Source organism: Sceloporus undulatus, chromosome 5, assembly GCF_019175285.1.
Source record: "Sceloporus undulatus isolate JIND9_A2432 ecotype Alabama chromosome 5, SceUnd_v1.1, whole genome shotgun sequence".
Classification (NCBI taxonomy): domain Eukaryota; kingdom Metazoa; phylum Chordata; class Lepidosauria; order Squamata; family Phrynosomatidae; genus Sceloporus; species Sceloporus undulatus.
In genome coordinates this window covers 39,215,194-39,239,607 of record NC_056526.1, presented here as the reverse complement: position 1 = coordinate 39,239,607, position 24,414 = coordinate 39,215,194, and the positions used below count along the sequence as shown (strand labels likewise).

Sequence of the window (24,414 nt, the reverse complement as noted above, 5' to 3'; positions counted from 1 at the left end):
ATTATCCAGATGTTTGGGGATTTCAATGGCTTCCCTGTGCATCCTGACATGGTAGTGGTTGGCATGGTCCAGAATTTCAGTGTTTTCAAACAGTATTTTATGCCCAAGATGGTTTGTGGCATGTTCTGCTACTGAAGCCATTGAAATCCACAAACATCTGGATAATTTCAACCGGAAAGAAGAAAACCTTAAAGTGAACACTCCCAGGCTCACACAGTATGTATGTATGTATGTATGTGTACACACACACACACACACACACACACACACACACACACACACACTTTTACCAGGCAAGCATTATCTGAAGATGCCAGCCACAGATGCTGGCGAAACGTCAGGAAGAAACTCTTCTAGAGCATGGCCACACAGCCCGAAAAACCCACAAAAAACCATGGATGCCGGCCATGAAAGCCTTCGACTTCATAAAATACAAATTCATTTTTAAAAAACCTGGTTTGGATCAGTGTGTCAAAATAAAAATAAAATCAACTCATATGAGATGTGATGATTAACACTGTGGACCTTTTTAAGTTTCTTCAATACCCTTCTACATTATCATATCCATGTCATTATTGATTTGTTATTTTGTTATTAATAACTGTTAAGACAATCGTTGCTGTTTTTAAATGTTGACATGTTGACATGTTATACAACTCCTGAATTGTAATACAATAAAATTTGACAAAAATAAATAAATAAAATAAAACAAAACTTTGGCTATGGTGCTGGAGAAGAGTGCTGAAGATACCATGGACAGCCAAAAAGACAAATGGGTCCTTGAACAGATCATGTCTGAAATATCCCTAGAAGCCAAAATGATCAAACTGAGGCCGTGGCCACATCATGATCAGGCATGAGAGGACAATAATGGAAGGCAATAGAAAGAGAGGAAGACTGCACACCAGATGGCTAGACTCAATTGAGGAGGTCACAGGCATGAGTCTGGAAACTTAAGCAGAGTAGTGGAAGATAGGGAGTCCTGGAGATGTCTCATCCACAGTGTTGCCATGAGCTGAGCTCAACTCAAGGACAGTTAACAACAACACACCCAAAATATATCACCATGATCCGTCCAGAAAATTGACAGACAGCAGGGTCCTGGTTGTGTTCTCCAATCTACTAAGGCACCTATGACATACACACATGGCTACCCGTATAAGTACACAGAAAATTGACAGTAAAGAGAAATCCCTAGTCCTGTTCAGATTACTATATTATATTCTGGGTTACATACAGATGTTGTCCTTCCCCATATTACTCTGTCAATGGAATGATCGGATTGCAGACAATTGAACCCTCTGCCCCACTACTACAGTGGCTTGGTAAATACGATGTTATGTAACAAACTTGCTAGAAAACTAGATGGAGTTGGGAGAAAGAATGTTCACTTGGGATTAAACATTTAATTACTTTTATTAATTGCTTTTCCAGTGACATTCTAAGATCATTCTTATGCAATTTATATTGTGCTGCTATTTCAGTGATTACTTCTTTGTGTCGTTTTCAGATGCTTATTTATACAAATTCACGCTAATATTAATGCATATGCCCAGCACGTGTCCCTATCCTCTACCTCCCCATGATTTCCTCCTTTTCTATTTTTCCTTTCCTTTTAACCATACATTTAAAAATCCAATTAAAAAATACAAATAAACATTCATAATATTATATTCTCTAATATGAAGATTATACTGTTTCTAACCACTATGTATTAATAAGCTGAGGGTACTTTAAATCAACATCATGATCCGGGGTCTTTTCTATGAGTCATGCTTATCTCCTCTGACCTGCTGCATTGCAGAGCTGAAAATCTCATATTAATTTAGCTCATGAAAGTATCATCACACAAAATGTTTTCTCTGGGTGGACTCTTAGCCAAACCAGTGGGTACCAGATAGCAGTGCTGTGCAGGCATACAGCTACTCACATGCAGAGCTAAAACATGGGGTGTGCTTGTAAATCTCCACAACCATCATCATTACATACCCAAGCTGCATCTGCACTGCAGAATTAATGCAATTTGGAACTGCTTTAACTACCATGGCTCAGTGCAATAGAATATTAAGATTTGTAATTTGTTGTGGCACCAGAGCTCTCTGAAAGAGAAGGCTAAATATCTCACAAAACTACAAATCTCAGAATTCTATAACACTGAGCCATGGCAGTTAAGGCAGTGTCAAACTGCATTATTTCTAGACCCTAGAAGCAAAATCTAAAGAGGGTTCTCTGTGTTCAGATGAACTTCCTAAACTGAGATCCTTGCCTAGCAAAGGTCCCTGTTCCTGGTAGCTCTCTAACTACATTTAGCCAAACCTGGTTATGTAAATGTCTTCAGATCCTTGCATCTAGTACATATCTGGATGTACTGAAACTTTTTCAGTTGGGGCTTAATTCACACCTTTCAATTATGTCCCCAGTTTTAGTGCTATGTGAGCAGGTAATACATAGATATGCCCTGATGATATTATCTAGGAGTGGCACAGATTTGGAATGGCAATGGGATGGATATCAAGGAAAATACTTTTTCCTCTGTGGGTCTAGGAGAATTTTCAGGAATGTAAAATGTGAAATGTTGCAAGAGGGTGGTGAAGAAGATAAAGAGCTCCATTTTAGCCAATTGTTCTCCAGGACAGGAATGGCGACCTGCAAGGAAATGAAACAAAATATTTTGTGTGCAAGAACAAGAAAAAACACAAAAAATCTATTTGTTTCCCCCTCCTCTCTCGTTCTTTCCTTTGGTTTACATTCACAAACCAAAACCACATCTTTCATTTTATGACAGCCACAAATTACCAGTCACCTCATACTGGCTTCTAGCCTCTGTAGCTGGTACCAACTTTGTCATCTCAGTCTGCCCAGATTCTGCTTTTGGCACATCACCACAAGCCTGCTTTTAATGTAGGCCTTGAAGGTATGTCCAGTTCTGAATTCAGTCTGGCTAGGTGACCACAGGCTGGAATAGTTCTGAAAATTGTTGGTAGGCAAATCCATACAAATGCGCAAATACAAAAGAATTTAATGACAATGAATCTTAAGCTGTATATGTTCTCTGGGCAATTTTCTCCTTCCAAGCTAGTGACAAAATGGATAAATGGTCCGTCTGTATTCATTTACTTGTATCAAATAGGCTTGGGTTTTTTCTTTTAAATAAAATACATGTGAGGCTGTAGTGTACCTTCTCTTCCTCCTTAATGCAACAGAGAATTAAAAATAGAGTCCATCATTGAGGAAAGAGGAAGAAAACACCACCATTTTTTACTTTTCCACATACATATCAACCATCTATGAGAGCCAGCATAGTGGTTTGAGCATTGGACTAGGATTCTGGAGACTAGGGTTGGAATCCTGGCTCAGCCATGGAAATCCACTGGCTGACCTTGGTCAAGTCACACTCTCTCAACCTCAAAGGATGGCAAAGGCATAACCCCTCTGAAGAAACTTGCCAAGAAAACCCCATGATAGAGTTATCATAAGTTGGAAACAACTTGAAGGCACACCACCACAACAACAACATTAATCATTTTGCTTCTTGACTTACCTATAGAGAAAGGCACGAAGGCTTCTCGGTTGACCAGTTGCCCATTTTCATCTAGAAAATGTTCTGGGTAAAATTCATGTGGTTTTTCCCACATAGTTTCATCCTTCATCATAGTAGACAAATGAATGAAAACAGCCGTTGCCTGAAAACAGAGTGATCAGATTCGTATATTTTTATCTCACATTTTAAAAAACAACATATAATATAATCAACAAATTATATAAACAAAGATTATGTGGAGCCTATTAGAAAATCTATATAGTTTTTCATTTCTAATTCTTGTACAATTCCTGCAACTGTTAGAAAATATTTCTGATCATTATGAACAGCTGCCAGATGGGCTCATATAGCATTGTCACCTGTTTTAGATCTGTGGAGTGACCTCCTAAGAGTTTTGGTGATTAACTGAACTCAGACAAAATGTACTGAGACTGAAGGGGGAAAGGACTGGAAGTGCCAAGGTGGAGAGTCACTGAATAGTGTGTTATTTTTATTTAAACTGTATATTCATTTTTCTCTAACTACAAGCAGTAGAATTTTTGCATCTTAGAGGTTAAATGGGTTTGAGAAGTCTGTGTGAAGCAGACCACGGCAATAAAGCAAAGGAAGAATTGAGGTTTACATTCCTAGACATGCTGGAGAAATGAAGGATACAGGAGAGGATGGCTGGTCCTTATATCTCCATTTTAGATCTGGAGGTCTAGATAGCATAGTTTAAAATGAGTTAAAGTGTCACCTTGGACGCATCTCCAGATTTTTATTATTATTACACAAACATGATATCTAATTTAATCTCTCTGTGCTATGTTTCACTGTGAGCATTGTTAAGCCCTCCGACATAGTGAACAACTAGGGCATGGTTCACCTGTGATCCCCTCCCCACACCAAACAACATATTGTTCAACAACTATACCTTAGGAATGACAAACTCGCCAACCTCAGTATCTCTATGTGTCACATTAGGAAGTGTAACAGGTACAACATCAGCATAACGCTGAATTTCCTGGATTACAGCTCTGGTATAAGGCATTTTTGGTTGGTCCTCCATCATGGGTGGTTTTACTTTGCCAATCACCATATCAATTTCTCTGTGGACTCTTTCTGGAAATATTAATCAATTTAGAATTGTTAGACTGCAGTCTAGTACTCACCTCCTGGGAGAAAATCCCAATGAACTGAACTGAGCAGCTTTGTGTGAGATGGATACACCATACATTTACACACACACACACACACACACATTCCACCCATCCTCAGTGCACTTTGCAAGGTATTGATTGCACTGAACTGAGCCATGCACTTTTATTCTTGGTAGGAAAATGTCCAATCTAAGAATTTCATCTGGCTCAGCCAAGTTGATTTGGTCTCATTCACACTGCCTTTGCCTGTGTCCACTGCTGGAATGTGGTCCTCCAAACTGCAATCTGTATAACTGCAGTCTATCCCAATTTTGCATTAATCTGGACCTGATACTAAGTAGCTTTTTCAGAGGAGTGGTAAGGGCTCCAGCCGGTAAACCATGCAAGGCACCACTCCATCTGCCCCAATTCTGATCACTTACTTTGAACCTCAGGGTGAAGGACCATGAAAAGCAATCCCCAGAGCAAAGTGCAAGTTGTGGTTTCAATACCAGCACCAAAGAGATCCACAATAACATTAAAAAGGTTTTGTTCACTAAAAGTACTTTCAGGATTCCATTTAGCCTAAAGGGAATTAAACAAGATGGTAATTCATGTAGAAATGGCAAATTATTTTCACAGTATTTGCGAAATAATTGTAGTGACCATTGTTTTTGTTATCAATACACTATAAGATATAACCTACGGTAGTAAACAAAAAGTGAGAGAAGTACAAAGAATATCTTGAAAGATATGGAAGACCTAGTCTTCATAAAAAGAAGCACACAGTTTCTTTTTTAAAATGCCAATCATATTAGGAGCCTCTCCCTTTGGGACATCTAATACAAGTCTAGCTCTTGTTCTAGCACCAAACTAAACTGCTAGACTGCCCCCCACTTTGTAGTTTTAAGCATTTTATATTTTGACATTATATTAATGTGGTGTTTCAACTGTGTTTTAAAATTGTACTGTTTTGTTGTTGCTGTTGTTATTTTAAAGCCTCTTTTGTGAGCCTCCTTGGGTCCAATTTGGGAGAAAAGTGGAGGGAAAATAAAATGAATAATAGATAATAGATAATGCCATTAGTACAGGTTGAGTCTCCTTTATCTGGAATTCCAAAATCCAAAATACTCCAAAAACCAAATATATTTTCATGTGTGGCTGTGACTGTAAATAATAAAACAAAACTTTTATTTGTATCCCGCTTTTTGTAAAAACAATCAAAGTGGCGAACAACATGTAAAATCATACAATAATATACATAATTCACCCCTTAAAAAGAATTAAACACATTGAGATTAAAATTACATAATTGATATTTAAAATCTAATAATCACAGTTCGGGTTATAACAAGACCAAGAATACCCATGATGTATGGAAGTGATTACTATATGGCCGAGTAGTTTATTCTGGAAAGGCCTGCTGGAAGAGATCTGTCTTGACAGCTTTCTTAAAAGTGTCTAATTTGGTAATTTGACAGATCTCATCCAGCAGGCCGTTCCACTTTGTTGCTGAAATCCAAAAACTATAAAAGAAGTCCAAATGATGTATATCCATAAATCTCTACCTACCTTTTCTATCTCTTCTAGAAATGCATCAGTTACATCTCTTGGAAAAGTGGGATCTCTTGTTTTCTTATGTTCATTTATAATCTTTCTCACCACAACACAAAAATCATTGTAGAATTTCAGGATTTTACGATGTGGTCCAGGTAAGTAGGACAGCCAGGAGCCTGCACCCAAAAGCTAATTTAACAATAATTAGATAAGATATTATACTTAATTAGAAGTAATTACTGTACTTAATTAAAAGTAATTAGACTTCTACATAAATACCTAAAGGCACCAAATCCCTTCTATTTTAGTAAGCTAAGCATGGTAAGCTTTGGTTAGTACTTGGATGGGAGACCACTAATGAATATTAGCTCTGTGTATTCCTTGTATAAGAAAACTTATTAAAATTCACGAGGTTGCCATGCTGACAAGCAATTTAAAAGCATATATAGAGTGAGGGGAGGGGGAGAAGAAGAGGAGGAAGAAGAAGAAGAAGTAGTATTTTAAATACAAGGGTCGGATTTATTAGGGATTTCACTTGAAATGAAACTACATTTTGATAGAAAATTCATACGTAGCCACCTTTTTACACTCATGGAAAGATCTCTCCCAACTTCACTTCTGTTTCCCTTCCTCTACTTTCATATACTAGTCTTAGAATGAAAATTGTTCATTCCTGTTTTGTTTCTGTACTTAAGGTTAGAAGAAATTCATTTTCAAAAGCCTCCTGACACGCTGATAAAGTAGTCCAGTTAAAAGTATACAGTTAGCCCTCCGTTTTCATGGGGGATAAGTTCCAGACACACACACACCCCCAACGAAAATGGAAACTCGCAGATATTCAAGCCCCATAGGCTTGAATGGGGGCTCATGTGCGCAAGCAGCCACGGGCGCATGCTTAGGGCATGCACCCCAATTAACCCCCTCCGTTTGCTCCTCGCATGTAAGCTAGTGTCGCAGATCTGAAGCCCATGAAAACAGGTGGGCAACTGTAGTTCACTGTATTTTCAGTGGAGCAGTTTCCTTTTCTCCCAAACTGACATTCTTCTAAACTTTAGATTTCCAGGCAAGCCAAACAAACATCAGGAGGCTCTTGTATAACCATAATAGAGACTGATTATATATCTTTGTAATATATAATGATACATACTAATAAATAAGAATTTATTATCAGAAAAAATGATAATGAACTTGTGTGGTTCTAAAAGTTAAAAAAAAAGTAGCTGTCAGAATCCAAAAAAAGATTATTTACCCTGCAGTACATCAGCAATAGGTATCTATTTATCCTCTATTTTATAGACAGACTTTTTCTGTGATAGGAATGTATTCATGGACTTTAGGGGGAAATTATATACAGAGACTTGTAAAGATATAAGGTATTCCTTTGCTTGGGCAATTTTGCCCCTGAAAACTCTACACACAAGAAAAAGTAGTATCTTCATTCTCACTGTGTATCTGCAGTTTTCTGCCATTGGATTACTATACATGTATTTATACTTATTCTGATGTACCATATATTTTTGTGTGCTTGCACTGCACATTTTTACATTGTTTGGCTGGACACATGGCATTTATTATTAAAATATAAGCCAGTGTCTCTTTTGGAAAAGCAGTTACACTTTTTATACAACAGTTGGAGTTGCTTTCATTTCCATTCATATATCATTATGAGCCTTGTCCTGATTTTTATTTTGAGGGTGCTTTACAACCAGCTGTTTCTCTTTAATATTCAAAAAGAGCTCAATGAAGTACCAGGGGTAGGATTCTGCTTGCTTCTTTTATGATTTCCTTAGATGAATGCAATAGCTTCTGGAAGGTTTCATCGTTGTATTCAAAACGATCACCAAATACTAGAATACAGATGACATTGCCAACTGCCTGAGATATTAATTTTTGTGGATCAAAGGGAGAACCTGTGCAAGATGGAAAAAACAAAACAAAAAAAGAGCAGGGACATTACATTTTCATAATATATGGCTTAACTTTCATTACATAAGCTTTATATATGTAGGCAAGAAAGATCCAGCACAAAAGTATTTGAAACTTGATTTCTAAAACACAGAAAGCAAAACCATTTTTAAATTACCATGCTTGTAACCTAAAGGCCATGCAAACTGTAGAAATTTGGAGATCCATCTCTTCATATATTGCAGTTACTTGACACCAAGAAACTACAAGGGGTGTTACAATATTGTATACTTTCGGTACAGATGGGCTATAGTTCTGCTGGACTCATCTCATACTGCCCAGTTCCATTTCTTCTACATGTACCTGCAAGGATTTTCCAGCACTTTACACTTTCCTTTTCATGTTGGAAATAAAGAAAAACTCAGTGATACACAATACCACTAGAACTGTGGTGGAGAACCTATGGCACATGTGCCCTCTTTGGCACACGAAGCCATCTCTGAGGGCACGCGTAGACAGTTCAAGGCATGGGAGGGCAGGGGAAGAGGAGAAACAGGCATGCACCTATTCCTCCTCTTCCCCTGTTTTCCTGTGCCTTTAACTGTCTCTGGGGAGGCAGCTGAAGGCATGGGAGGGCAGGGGAAGAGGAGGAATAGGTGCGTGCCTGTTATTCCTTTCCCCTACTGTGCTTTTAACTGTCTTTGGGAAAGTCCTGCCCCCGGAAGTCCTACCCTGGATGTCCCCCAACCCAGGTGTGGGAATGCCATTGAGTTGGGAACTCAGGCTCTAAAAGATTTGCCATCACTGCATTAGAGTGATGCATTGTACTAGAGGGCAACAGAAGTACAGGTAGCTAGGGTTCTGTAATTTGAGTCATCTTTCCATTCTTTGTTGTGCTGCTTGTTGTTGTTGTTGTTGCTGCTGCTGCTGCTGCTGTGTACCTTCAAGTCATTTCTGCCTTATGGTGCCTCTAAGGTGCCCCTATCATAGTGTTTTGCTGGCAGAATATGTTTGGGGGTGGGGGGGGGTTACCTCTGCCTTCCTCTAAGGCTGGGAGGGTGAGGCTGGGAGACCGTGACTTGTCCAAAGGCACCCAGTGAGTTTCTATACTGAACAGGAATTAAAACCCTAGTCCCTCAGTGTCCTAGTCCAACACTCAAGCCACTGCACCACACTGGGTCTCAATGTGTTGCTTCCTTACTTGTTATTCTTTCTAGGAAATCTCAACATTGGAGGTTACTGTATATATTCATGTATAAGTCTAGAAATTTTAGTCAAAAATGGACTCAAAAAACCTAGGTTGACTTATCCACGGGTCAGTGTAAGTACTGTACTTTAACTCTTATCAAAAAGGGAACCATGTTCTGGTGAAAGGTGAGAGCTTAGTCTCCTCAACCCACTCTACTATCTTATCCATCCAGCCTTTAGTGTGAGCAAGTTATGCCTCTCAAAATTTTAAAATATTTTTAGCACTGTTTTCCTTTGCTACATCCTTTACATCCATTGTTACATGCTGCTAGGTTTTACCCTCAACTTATCCAAAATCCATAATTTTGGCCCCAAAACCTGTCCTCGACTTATACACGAGGTTGATTTATAGTCCAGTATATATGGTAAATGTGTAAATCACAGGGAATACACATCCCCTTTAATGCCTCCTTTGACCTCAGACTATAAGATTGCAAGCAGAGGAGCACACATGCTTCTATATAATTTAGCAATTTTATACTCATCATAAATAAAATATGATGATGATTTGAAAACAATAAGTTAGTTTTGATATGAAATCTGACAGAAAGTTCTGAATGCTATTGTATTACCTATGATCCCACAACATGAAGTGGGTACGTTTTGTGTCCAGAAGACAACAGAAAGGACATAAGTGGTCCATGGGTGGATCATAAATAATATAATTGACCTCTTTATGGGAATGGGTAAAAATGGCTTGCATGTGGGACATGAGTGACAGTTATTCAAGTGGTGGAGAAAGAAAAGAAGTATTGGTCTCATGGAAGTAAACCATTCAGTAAACCAATATTGTCACCTCACAGGTGTGTGCTGTGAAGTGTTGACAGATGGAATTGTGCCAAAACCAAATTCACAATTTGATTAATAGTAGGCAAATCCAGGAATTTCGCCTTTCAAATTATGGAATTTCAGAATATTTTAACTGATTCTTTATGTTGCTATTTTTCTGTTTCCTCTGTACCTTCAAGATCATTTCACTCACATTACACATTTTATCCCATCTTCTTATCATGCCTGTCTCCAGGCCAAAACTGGAATGACCTTCCTCCATTACCACCACAGTCAGAAGGATCATATTTCTTCCTTATCGCAATCTAAACCTTTTCTTGTGTCTTCAAAAATGAAACGTACCTTCCTGAGATTTGAACTCAGAGCACAAATATCCAGCTTCCTCAGACACTCTCTGCTCAAGTGTTTTCTTTCCCATCCCAAACTTTTTGAGGGTAGTGATACAGAATTTCCTCTGCTCCTTCCAGCCCTCACTACTTGTTGCCAGGAATATTCCTACAAAGCACAAAAGAAAAAACTTAGAATTCAATATGTGCCTCTTGATTTCTTCCAAGAATCATTCCAAAATTAAGTTCTCATTTTGCTATTTCTTCCCAAGATTGTTGTTGTTGTGTGCCTTCAAGTTGTTTCTGACCTACGGCAACCTAGCAAATAGCAAATCATGGGGGTTTTCTTGGCAAGATTTGTTCAGAGGGGGTTTGTCTGTGCTTTCCTCTGAAGCTGAGAGCATGTGACTTGCCGAAGGTCATCCAGTGGGTTTCCATCACCAGCAGAGATGTGAACTCTTGTTTTCCAGAGTCGTAGTCCAACATTTAAACCAGATACCTTAGAGAACATACTTTCCCAGATATCTTAGAGAAATTCCCAAGTGATTCTACAAATACTTTAAACCCATCCTGATTCTAGCATCTGGATCACCCAGGTGAACTTTAAATAATGCTGCCACTCCAGTCACTTTCCTGTGGCTAAAGCAGCCAACCAATGGAAGCTCTCCTCCAGATGACAAGTTATTATCATAGCATTGCATATGTATAGTCATTTTGCTGGAACACATTTAGTTCATCAACACCAAAGCAGCACTTGCCTTCACAGTTCTTTACACGACCTACTAGTTTCAACAGTGGAATTGGTCGTTTTTCAATGAAGTTCTCAGACTTTCGCCCAAGTGCTTCCTTTATCATTTTGAACCCACCAATTACAGCATAATTTTTCCATCCAATCTGGAAAGAGAAGGTTGGTCCGAACTGCTTTGCCACCTAAGATGAATAACATGAACAAGAGAAATTTAATTTGGTACAAAGTGCAAAAACAGATCCACAAATAATGGAGTGTGAGTGCTCTCTCTTGCTGTCTTGAAAAACAGGGACTTATTTCAACTTTGCAAGCTCTTTTTCAAAAGAATAGCCCCAAGAAAACAAGAGCTGCATGAGTTGTGGGCATTTTTGGACACTAATAAGCATTCCAGTTCTATCCAAAACTAGAAATAATAATGCGGAATAAAACTAAAGTAAAGTGAAACATACATTTTTAATGGGGTATCTCCTCATCCCAATGAATTACAGTCCTGACCCCCCATGAAAGAAATTTTGATTTCCCTTGTGGAAATTAATGGGCCACCAAACATTCCCTTCTGTTTGGAACTATTATGGTTCATATATATATATATATATATATATATATATATATATATATATAATGGGACCATTTTCATCCTGATATTTTACATTATCTGACTCCGCCCCACCCCACCCAAAAATTTTTTCCAGAAAATAAAAATTTTAATTTGTTGGAAAATGTTTGGTGTGTTTGCTGGGTTAAAAACAAAACAAAACATACATAACCAAGTGGCTGGAATATGGTGGCACTGTTTACTGTTATAACCTATGTTATAAGTCTAGATATGTGTGCATTCTTCAAGGAGGTATGACTTATACCATCCTAACATATTATGATTAAATAATGATTTATAAAAATATTAATGTGCCAATGCAGTAGGTAACTGGAGGGTACTATTCCTTTCAGCTTTGTCTTTCACTGTGAGAACAGCTGCCATCTCTGTCAGTATTTAGGAAAATCATGTTTTGGCTTTTTTTTTTTTCTATGCTCTATCAGTGTGTAAGAAAGTTACTTTTTTTAGACAACAACTCCCAAAATCCCACTGTTACCATAACCAGTAGCTATGCCAGCTGGGGGAGTCTCACATTTTAAAAATGTAATTCTCTTAAGCTCTCCTTCCACTGATATCTTGGGTAAACCATTAATTTTTGAAATGCATTTTCAAACACCTTCCAGTACTTTCAGAGCTAAACAAATTAGTACTTACATCCAGTAATGTCTTATATGGATTTTTAATATCAAACACCAAACAGTTCTTTCTATCAATAATTAGCAAGTTCCCAATGAAAGGCAGAGGAGCTGGCCCTGGTGGACTGCGACTACATCTCTTTCCCCGCTTCAGATAATCCAGCAGCAGTGCAAATAATATGAGAGAAATAGTCAGTGCTGTAAGGTTATTCCAGCAAGATGAAAACTGAGTCCATAGCCAAGAGATGGAAACTGAGATCCCAGTCACTGGATTAAACATCTTCATTTTATTTCTTCCTTTCTAAATCTCAGACGGCAAATTTGTTCTGGTTCTAGATGAAAGCATTACAGCAGTTGGAGACATCAGATTTTCTGTCCTGGATAGGAAATAGTGGTGGTCACTACTAGGAATCAGTTCTTTGTTTAGAATATTTACCAATGTCTACTGGGTGACTTGTAATGGTAAAATGTTGAAATTCAATACAGATCAATAATAAAAAATAATATAAAAAACAAAACAAAGATGTCAGTAGAATAATAGAATCACATAAATGTAGATATGGATGGACTGGATGCCAGGTATCATAAAATCCAGTTGTATCACACATACAACTGTGTGTTTGATCATGTACTGGTACTCTTCAGTACCAGATCCAAATTGTCTCCTAACTAACTTTCTGCAAGCTTTCTGTGTCAATTACCAGAGAGGCCAAACAAATGATGATGGGGCCATAATTAAGGGGAGTTGGGCACACAGCACAAGTAAATGTAGCCGCTCTCACACACTTACACAGAACAAAGGGCTAGCCCAAGACATTTTGCTCCTTGATGCACAGCAGTAAATTGTATCGCACTAGCGAGATCCTGCGGGAAAGTGATTTAAAGTAATAATAATAGTAATAATACAATTTATTTATATTCCCCTTTTTTGCAAGGAATCAAAGAGGATTCCACAGTATAAGGATAAAACATGATACAGTTAAAATTACAGTCAAACAAAGAAACAACCCCATATCCCAACCCTCCCCCAATCATAAAACATAAACAATACATATAAAGAGATTAAACAATAAACTGTGTTAAAAACATTCCAGTACATTTGAATTTAAACAAAACTTGCAAATGCGGGGAGTTATTCACACCAAATTGATTCTAAAATGAAATAACACAAAGTTAAACAGCAGTTAAAGCAGAGAAAAGCAGCAGCTTTTTACTTTCAGGATGTTCTGAAGGTAAAAAGCTGCCATTTTTATCCGCTTTAACTGCGGTTTAACTTTGTGTTATTTCACATTAACTGCGAAGTCGTGTGATAAACTTCAGTTATTTCCAGGTTTTCTTTGCTTTAAATCATGTTTAAATCCCGTTTTCCCGCAGGATGTCGCTAGTGTGATAAACGCCATGGACTGGTTCTGTGTTGTTACCGCATTTTTCTTGCAAAGGGAAGGCACTCCCCCAAAGCAACAAAGTATAACAATAAATAGCCATTTGCTGTCCTTCCCAGGTGCAGGGAGACCCAAATTATCCCATATACTGCCTACTCCTATGTGGGTGCTCCCACCAATTTCCATCACACATTTTATCTCCAACCCATTTCTTCTCTACTATCCCAGCCCTGCACTTCTGGGAAAGCAAGACAAAAATACTGGCATAGCGTTGTCAGTTATCAAAGCTTATGGGTTTGGCACCCAAAAGTGGGAGAGAGTGCTGCTCTTCTTGGCACAATGGGACCAAGAACTGAAACTCTGCACATGAGCTGCAAACACATTTTGCAGATGTGGGAAGCTGCCAAAGGGTGCATGGTTACGAACAAGCTGTTGGCATATAACATGCTGAATTTAGGGGTCATCTCAGTGAGAGGGACATATGGCATAACCTTTGCCTTCCGCTTTTGTACAATTGCTTCTGCTTTTAGGGTAACCCCATATATGGTAAGAAGAGGAACAGAGTGTGCACACTGCATGCAGCCAATTACCTGCTGACAGGACTGATAAACAGGACAGACTAATCAGTAATGTTACACGTAGTGACGTAGACTGTAAGCATTGTGAAACAAAAGGACTATAAAATGCTTGGACCTGTGCCAAAGGGGGCGGAAGTTTGTTTAACACTATTTTGGTGTGCTGTCGCCTCAGTTGAATAAATTGCGTTTTTGCTTTGGATTTCTTTGGCCTTCTGTGTCTTCACTTAAGGGTTCCCCTTTCAAATGAACCTTTGAGGGTGCTTCCCTAACATCAGCATAGGAGAAATAACCTTTGCTGCAATCAGGAGCCATGTAACACAGGGAAGGGGAAAGCTTGGTGACTGGATACAGTAGGAGCAGAGCAGAGTCTCCCATGCCTGGAAGAAACGCCTGGAAGAAATGTGGGGGAGAGATGGTTGTGTGGAGGGATGGAAGAAGGGGAAGGGAAGGGAAAAGAAGAGAGGTCTGGGTGTGGCTGTATACACACATACGCAAACACACACACACAAAACCAAGTAGTAAGGTTTATTTGGTCATTGACCAGTATACAAAATAACTTGATAAAATAATAATTGCAAAACACAATTATTAATAATTGTTAAAAAACAAATTCAAAAATAAATTCAACATCATGTTATACACAAAACCAAGCCTCCTGTCCCCACTTTTTAAATATATATATATATATATATATATAATTTTTAAAAAAATTAAAATATATATTTAAAAATAAAATTTAAAAATATTTTTAATTTTAACAATTTAAATTTAATTTTAAAAATTTAAATAAAATATTTTTAAATTGAAAAATATTTTATAGTTAAAAATTTTAATTAAAATCATTATATTTATAGATATATAATACACACACCACACACACACACACACATACAGTGGGTCCTTGTTATCTGGTGTCTTCCTTTAGACTGTTTTATTTTGTATCCTACTTTATTAAACTTGCTTTTAGTTAGTCTGCGTCCATTTTAACCCCTTATTTGAGTTTTAAGTGCGACTCAGTTTCAATGTTGTATATATGGGGACACTCTGATATTTTTAATCTTGTATTTTATAGGCTGTAATTTTGTATCTGTGTCTCGTATTCTATTGATATGGTCTGATGACTAATCAATAAACTTGTTGTTGTTATCTGCTGGAGATTGGTTCCAGAACCTCCCATAGATAACAAAATCCATGGATGTTAAATGATATTTAAAATGTTTATTTTATTTATTTATGGTATTTATACTCTGCCCTTCAGCCCTCAAGGCTATGATATATATATATATATATATACACACACACACACGCACACTTATATTATATATCTCACATATATCTATATCTATTTAAATATATTATTATAATAATACATAAATTAAAATTTTAAATAAAATTTTAAATAAAATAAATATCCTGGAGGTTTCTCCATTATGTTAAAAATATTAAGTTAAGGCTTGAAATAAAAACTATTACTTACACACCCTCCATCTCTTCAAAGTTTTAAAGGGGTCCACCGGGTAATAGACCACAATCTACTTCTGCCCTAATGTCAGATTTTGGGGGACGCAAACGACGATACGTTATTGTTCAAGCCCTATATTATTATTATTATTGTGATGGCAAGACCGGGAATCGAACCCGGACCCTGCAACATCCCAGTCCAGCGCTCTATCCGCTACACCACGCGGGTTCTACCTTAACTATGCGACCCACCTTAAACGCCTTCCATTCCTGTCTCCGCGCGCCACAGCCGATTAGGATGACGAGCCTGTTTCCTTTTAAGCGACACTTCTCGAAGCCAATGAAACGTGGCCTCAAAAGAGCCCGCCTCCTGGGTACGGAAAGCGTCTGGGGCCTCCTTGCGCGTTACGCCGGCGGAACGTGAAGATGGCGGCCGCCGGGGCAGGGAAGGTGGTGGGTGCTGCTGGCGCAGCTGCTGTGGTGAAGCCGATATTCAGCCGGGACTTGGCGGAGGCGAAGCGGCGCGTGCGGGAACTGTACCGGGCGTGGTACCGAGAGGTCCCGGACACCGGTGAGGGAGGAAAGGAGTGAGGCTGGCTGCTGGAGGCGAGCGACCTCCGGCTCCTTCAAGGTTGTCGTGTGCCTTATGGCTTGGCCCTAAGGCAAGCCTGTCATGGGGGTTTCTTGGCAGGTTCCTTGAGAGGAGGGTTTGCCATGGCGTCCTCTGAGGCTGAGAGAGTGTGACTTAGGCCCAAGGTCGCCCCAGTGGTTTCTGTGCTCAAGCATGGATTCGAACCCTGGTCTCCAGCCCCAGTCCAACACTCAGGCGACTGCCCCTGATGGCTCTCTTCCCCAGGACATGTCCTCCATTTCAACCTTCTGCCCATCAGGAATCCCAAGAGGTCCAGCCATTTTGAGCATGACCATGGTCCACAACACACTGCAGAAATAACCCAGTTTGAGACTGTTTTAACTGCCCTCGTTCCTGGGAATTGTAGTTTGTTGTGGCGCCAGAGCTCTTTCTGACAGAAAGGGTTAAATGTCTCACAAAACTACAGTCCCCAAGGATTCCCTAACATTGGCCCAGAGCAGCTAAAGCGGTCTCAAACTGGATTATTTCTGCAGTGTGGATGCAGCTCACTTGCCCCTTGTGCCCTGAAAACACGCAGAAGTTGTCCGCTGCTTTTTTCATCCCGTTCACCTTTTTAAATTTTTTTAAAATTAAATATCAGCACAAATGATAAAGCAACATAATCTTACCAACAACAACAAAACAGCAACAAAAATAACATTTTATAGTACAATAGACTAGTAGATATAGACTAAAGAGGAAGCAAAACCCTGAAAGACTATAAATACTGCCTTCTTAACCGTTCTTGCTTTTACCTTAAATAACTGGTCTGTCCTACTCTGAATATAATCATTTCTAGTTATGGATAGCTGCCTCCGAGTCGACCTTCTATTAACCGAACTTGATATCTATTGCTAAAAGCTATAAGCTGTCGCAATTCCATATGCTTTAAATGAAAGCCAAATGTCAGAATAACTATAAAATTGGCACCAAAGACAAAATAGAAACGATAAAACAAAACAAAAATTGCCAAAAATATCACGAATTTAAGACAAATCATCACAAGAAAATTCTTTACTAATAAAACTAAGGACTTTGATATCTGGCTCGTATCATAATTGCAGCCAGAGCACATTAGTCCAAGACCTTATATTATTAACTCAGCAGTCATTGTGAAGTCGAAGGCTTTCATGGCCGGCATCTATGGTTTTTTGTCAGTGTTTCAGGCTCAGTGGCCATGTTCTAGAAGAGTTTCTTCCTGACGTTCTGTTGGCATCTGTGGCTGACATCTTCAGATGCTGGAGAAACGTCAGGAAGAAACTCTTCCAGAACATGGCCAATGAGCCCAACCCCCCCCCCCAAAAAAACCCATCAGCAGTCATTCTTTACTATTAATTTACTATTAATTTAATACGTAGAAAACAAACTTCGTAGTATTTATATACTTGCTTATTATTACCCAGATTTCTGTTTCTTTCTATATAAGTATCTCTAGTCATAACTTCTTTTTCATTTCCAAATCTTAATTCTTCTATTCTTAAGGGTTTATGACAATAATATCCCCCCAAGACCCAACTCATCTTTTCCAACATCTTCAGGGACGGGGGCAGGTTATAAACCGCTGCTTTGAGGTGGTCTGCCGCCGCCGCCGCCTGCTCCGTAAGGGAGCCGTCGCAGCCACACCGCGCGGCTCCCTTACGGAGCAAAAAAGAAGCTCCAAAATGGAGCTTCTTTCTGCAGCGCCCAAAGGTCGTTGCGAGCCGCTGCTGGCGCACTCGCGACGTCATTAGCGCCGCGACACGTTCGGACGCACAGCGTCCGATACGTAAAGATGGCGCCGGCTGTGTGGAACGGCCGGCGCCATATTGTACGGACAGAGTCCGTATTAGACCCAGGGGCGTCTAGAAGAGACACCCCTTTTTTAAAATGGGACATCCTGCGGACGTCCCAAGTGTCAGAATCCACCTTCAGTTAAGTATTCAGGGTGTCTTCTGCCAGATAGATAGATGTATAGATAGATGGTAATAGATGGCCAGATAGATAACTATAGAGATAGATAGATAGATAGATAGATAAATAGATAGATAGATAGATAGAGAGATAGATAGAGAGATAGATAGAGAGATAGACAGACAGACAGACAGACAGACAGACAGACAGACAGACAGACAGACAGATGAACAGACAGATGCATAGATAGATAGATAGATAGATAGATAGATAGATAGAGAGAGAGATAGACAGACAGACAGACAGACAGACAGACAGACAGACAGACAGACAGATAGATGAACAGACAGATGCATGGATAGATAGATAGATAGACACATCTCCAAATAGGCAGCAATTTTGAAAAGAGTGGGGAAGGGTTCCATGGGGAACGAGCCGGATGGTCACGTAGGACATGACAGCAGGTAAATTATGAGGGGCAATTGGGAATCTGAGTCCAATCCGGGATGCAGCCTTAGATCTCTGCGACACAGGAAAAGCCAGGAACCAAATGGTCAAACCCCCCCTCCTCCCGTTTACAAATCAAAGGAAAGGTTCCTACATCAAAGAGAAAGGTGCTGGGAAACAACTCAATGGGAGGGGTTGGAGGGAATCTTAAGGTTCTGATTTCACTCTGGGTCTTCAGTTTTGGCAAAGACGTGGCAAGGATACTTTGTTCCAGTTCTATCAATAAATTTTCTGTTTCATCTGAAGTTTGTTGTGGATTTTTGGCCAGAGTATTCCCAAAGTCTCACACCAAGTGCCGGTTTATAACCCGCCTGAGATATCCATCTCTTGGCTTCGACTCCTCTCTTGTCAGTTGGGAGAAAACAGCTTTTAAAAATACCCAAAAGGGTTTGTTTTCTAATTTAAACCTGGTGGCCTGTCTGTGTGTATGTGACTTTTGCATTCATGTGTGTTGTTGTGTGCCTTCATCTCTTGTGCAATTTTATCTAGTGCTGTTTCATTGCCATTTCATTTCTTACATTTTAAAATGTGCTTCTGCCAAAGATTGTTCAGTTATTGGGTTGTTTAAATGTACAGTCAGCCCTCCATATCCTCGGATTCTCTATCAAGCATTCAAAAATATATATAAATTCAAAAAGCAAACCTTGATTTTGTCATTTTACATAAGGGACACCATTTTATTATGCCATTGTATTTAATGAGGCTTGAGCATCCACAGATTTCGGTATCCATGGGGAGTCCTAGAACCAAACCTCAGTTGATACTGAGGGCCCATTGTATAACAGTCAATGAAAAACAAACATGAGGACCACAGTCTCAAATGAAAGAGTGATCTAAAATAATAGAGAAGTATGTCTGTGTATGAGCCTGTCTTTCTTTGGCAGGCACAACTCATCCAGACATCATACTATTGTTGCTGTGTGCCTTCAAGTCATTTCCAACTTATGGTGACCCTAAGACCCTATCATGTTTTTTTTCTTGGCAAGATTTCTTTGCAGGAAGTTTGCCTGAGGCTGAGTATGTGACCTGTCCAAGGTCACCCAATGGGTTTCATGACCAAGTGGGAATCAAACCCTGGTCTCCAGGGTCATAGTCCAAATGTGAAGGACTGCATCAAAACAGGATTAAATCAGAAAGTTAAGCAGCAAAATGGAGTTACTACCACCAGTTTAAATAACCATTGTTCTTTTAAAAAGTGCTCTTTTAAAGCAAGTTATTTGGGTTGAACTTAAGTTGTTATCTGCTTCCAAATCGACCATGACTCATGGCTACCCTGTGGATGAGAAACCTCCAAGAAACCCTTTCACTTCTACTTAGTTCCTGCAAGTCCATGCCCATATCCCCTGATTCAGTCCATCCATCTGGCATGTGGCCTTCCTCTCCTCCTCCTGCCCTCTACCTTTCTTAACCTTATTGTCTTTTCCAGTGATCCGTGCCCTCTCATTATATGGCCAAAGTATATCAGTCTCAATTTGATCATCATGGCTTCTAATGATATCTCTGGCTTGATCTGTTCCAAGACCCATGTTTGTCTTTTTGGCTGTCCATAGTATCCTAAGCACTCATCTCCAGCACTACATTTCAAATGAATTGATTTTCCTTCTGTCTACTGTTCAGCTCTGTGGTCACTGGTAGATTTTCAAATTCAATGAAATTTAATGTACGTACATTTACAATTCAAAGATGATGTTTCCTTGGAATCTACCAGTGACCACATGGCCAAAAAGGTGGAGGTGCCAGCCTGCAGATAGCCCTGCCTACCATCTGAACTAAAACCAGAAGCAGAAAATGCAGGCCTGTGACTAACATCTTCAATTTCTTTCTCCTGGTTCGCCTAATGAAGAAGCCAGTGTGGTTTCAAAAGTTTGCAACATGTAATTGTGCATTTTGGTTGGTCCAATAAAGGTATCATTGTTTGAGTGTTAGTACAAGACAGATTTGCTGTAAAAAAAACCCAATGCAGTATTGCATTTGTTTGCACACATTGTCTTCCCCATCCTTTTTGGTTCCCAGGGCCTGTTCAAGGAGGAAGATAGTAGTGGGTTTTTATTCTTTCATTCATTTTTATTGCCATTACTGTAACTTATTAAATACTGGACAAAACAAAATGTTGGCATATTTTCTATGGCATTTGGCTGCTGCTGATAGCTTGGTTCCCTTATATGGTTTTTTGTAAGTGGTTACTATCCAGTATAGAAAGTGGGGTGGGGAGAGAATAACCCCTTCAAAATTTTAGCACACACACCTGGAAATCCCCAAAGTGTGACAAAATGTAATGTATTGTGAAATCTATATTGTAGGTTTTGTTTTACTCCTTTTCAAATGGCTCATATTTTCAGATCAAGTATTCTAGCTTACCACTTGAACACAAATAGCATGTAGATTCTCAATGCAATTAAGGGTGAATCCACACTGCAGAAATAAAGCAGTTTGATAATCTCTCTGACAGACTAGGCTGGATACCTCACCAAATTACAAATCCCAGAATTCCACAGGATGGAACCATGAAAGTTAAAGTGATGTCAAACTGCTTTATTTCTGCAGTGTGAAAGAGCTGAAAGTTAGTTTATTTTTGCATAAACTAGAAGTCTTTCAATTAAAAAGGGATGAAAGTTGTCAAAATGTGAGCAAGATCTTTGAACAGCACAGGAATACCTTAAAGGAGTACACTGTTACCTACTTCTGCCTAGACAGAATGCTATTGTTATATGCATTCAAAGGATGGCTTGTGTAGTACAGTTATTTTAATTGTGGAGATGAGACTCCAATCCAGGTGTCATATAGATGGTTGTTGGGGAGAATGAGTATCTTTGATCTAGTGACTAACAGTTGGAAGTATCAATTATATACTGTAAAAGTCTGAAGAAACTTTTATTTTAGTTTGTATATTTTTAAAAACCTTTTGCCAACTTGTAGATCTTTTGCTTGTTTCACATACACTTCAACCAAAATAGCCAGCCAGGGTTACACTGTTTGCCAGTAATACAATATATACATACGTACATACATATAAAATAAAAGAAATATGTGAACAAGACTTGTTTTCTCACCTAATAATATTTTTTGTTTCTGACCTAGTGCACATTTACCAGCTGGATATCACAGTTAAACAAGGACGTGATAAGGTGCGGGAGATGTTCATGAAGAATGCCCATGTCACAGATCCCCGAGTTATAGACATGCTTGTTATTAAGGTAAATGAAAGAACACTTGTCTCAAATCCATAGCAGGGATGGGATGATTGGTGGGTGAACACAGTCTCTTTCCTTTCATTCATTAGCACTTTATAGAAATAATAAATACAAGGAAAGTCCGTAATACACTCCAAAGAATGCCTGTCTCAATATGGTTGATATTTGCTCACATTTCCTCCTTGAAGGCATATCTTGTAATTCAGATACCTTTCTAATGTTGTAATCAAATGAACAATCCATGTGTATCTCCTGTTAACAAACATTAGCTAATAGCCAGAACAGAACACAACATTTTCACTTAATATCCTTCATGCTGTTTTTCCTCCACACATTATTTAAATTTATGTATTTATGTTGCATGTTATATATTCAAAACTTTCTGGATGTGCTGGAGTGCTTTTAATAACAAACCCACCTATTCAAAGAATATTTCAATTACAAAATGTTGATATTTATTCATCATGAAGTGCGTGCTAAACAGGAAATAAAATGTTTGACTGTGAGGGAAGAATGCCATTTCTCCATTGTGGAAAGGATTCCATGTGTTTGTATCTAGCTTGTCTATTTGCTGATTATTGGCCCGAACAGACAGGCCAAAATAAAGCTGCTTTGGGTCACTCTGGAGGTATGCTGTTTAAATGACACACGCATCTTAAGAGGCCAGAAGCTGTGCCATAGTTGCTCTCTAGTCCTTAGGACTGGAGCATGGCTTTGGCATGGCTTCCGGCCTCTTAGCATTTAAACAGCATACATCCAAAGTGACACAAAGCAGCTTTCTTTTGGCCTGTCTGTTCAGGCCCTATGTAATAGTGACTCTTACAGAAACATGCACAGCTGAAAATGGATATTGAAAATAGAACTGGCAGCAAAAAGACTATGGTGGAGTATGGGGCAGGGGACCTTTTATAAGAAAACGTGAAGAATATGACTGTTTAATATTGCTGTGCAGAGGAATGAATTCCCCATAAATATACAATTATAATAACTAGGTCTAAACCTGAAGTGGTTTATAATTCCTTACCTAGTCTTTTTTCTCTTCAGATGCATTGTGAAGTAGCACTGTCATGAACACAAGGATCCCTTGTTCTACAGCTCAGCGCTTCACTTTTAACGTTTGCTCATTTTGTTCTCAGCTTCTTGATCTGAGAGGCAATACTACCACCATTCAACAAAACAACAGTGTGTCCCCCTCCCATTTATTAAGATAGTGAAAATATCTTGAATACTGTAACAATCTTTCCACCCTTTTCTGCTTGGTATAGGGAAAAATGGAACTCCAGGAAACAATTCAAGTGTGGAAACAACGGACCCATGTAATGAGGTATTTTCATGAGACAGAAACGCCACGACCCACTGACTTCCTATCCAAATTCTATGCCGGCCAAGACCCTTGAGATAAACAGACTTTGTGGAGCTGTAATTCTGTATTTTCTCTTGCAAATAAAGCCATGTATATTGAAGAGCTCTTAAGAAGGAATTATCCCTATTGGTGATCCTTCTGGGGGAGTGATTGTACTGGGGGAGGGGGTGGATTTTAACTCAGAATACAAGTAATCTTAACCATACTGACGTGTTTTATGGATACTTTTCAAAGCTAAATACATTCTTTTCCATGAAGAAACATGCCAAATATTAATGCTGTCTGGAAAGTACCTCATCTGTCTAACCCATAGGCCATCCAAGAACCAAATTCGTAAATTGCAAAGTTTTTCTTGCTTACTTGAAAGCTTACTCAGAAAATATGGCAATCAGTTTTTGATGAATGGCTTGCCAAATTGAGTATATCTTACAAAATCAACAACATCATAAGTAAAAGAGAACAAAATCAGATTAGGAAAGATTTTTCCCTCTTCTTTCTCCCCAGTGTGCCAGCATTTGTACTCTTTCTTGTAAATAAACAGCTTCGATAATCTAAGTAGTTGTAGCACATAAGTGCTCCTGCTCTCTGAGGGGGAGGAATGTGCTTAAGAGCAATTAGGAACCATACATTACTGCAAATGCATTACTTTTATTATGGTAATGAGAGAGTGCAATTTGAGTTTCTGTCTGTTTTCCCCACAGAGAGAGAGGTAGGTTTGGCAGAAAATATGGATGTCATAGTCCAACTCTGATTCATACATAATGCAACTACAAAATCCTTGAGATGATGCCCCAGATTCCACTTAATCTCCAGCAGAGAATTTACCACCTCTCAGAGCAGTCTTTTCCACTGCTAAACAGTTTCTTAGGTTTCTCCTCTAGTTTAGCCAAGCACTGTTTCCATAAAATTTCCACTTGCTGGTTTGTAGTCATACCTTCCAAATCAACAA

At 38.9% G+C, this 24,414-nt stretch overlaps 2 protein-coding genes across 2 annotated transcripts; one reads left to right on the top strand and one right to left on the bottom strand.

The window, feature by feature from the left end:
- Positions 1-1,004: 1,004 nt before the first annotated feature.
- On the bottom strand, positions 1,005-16,265 carry LOC121930834 (cytochrome P450 2D14-like). The gene is made up of 10 exons (XM_042467753.1): positions 16,136-16,265; positions 12,482-12,839; positions 11,243-11,414; positions 10,501-10,653; positions 7,966-8,126; positions 6,232-6,405; positions 5,103-5,244; positions 4,455-4,642; positions 3,542-3,683; positions 1,005-2,646 (listed from the first exon to the last, which is right to left on the bottom strand). Exons 2-10 carry the CDS (start codon positions 12,746-12,748, stop codon positions 2,468-2,470), a joined length of 1,578 nt encoding a protein of 525 aa, XP_042323687.1. The 5' UTR covers positions 12,749-12,839; positions 16,136-16,265; the 3' UTR covers positions 1,005-2,467.
- Positions 16,266-16,273: 8 nt separating this feature from the next.
- Positions 16,274-23,575, top strand: NDUFA6 (NADH:ubiquinone oxidoreductase subunit A6). The gene is made up of 3 exons (XM_042467786.1): positions 16,274-16,454; positions 21,990-22,105; positions 23,368-23,575. Exons 1-3 carry the CDS (start codon positions 16,310-16,312, stop codon positions 23,497-23,499), a joined length of 393 nt encoding a protein of 130 aa, XP_042323720.1. The 5' UTR covers positions 16,274-16,309; the 3' UTR covers positions 23,500-23,575.
- Positions 23,576-24,414: the final 839 nt, after the last annotated feature.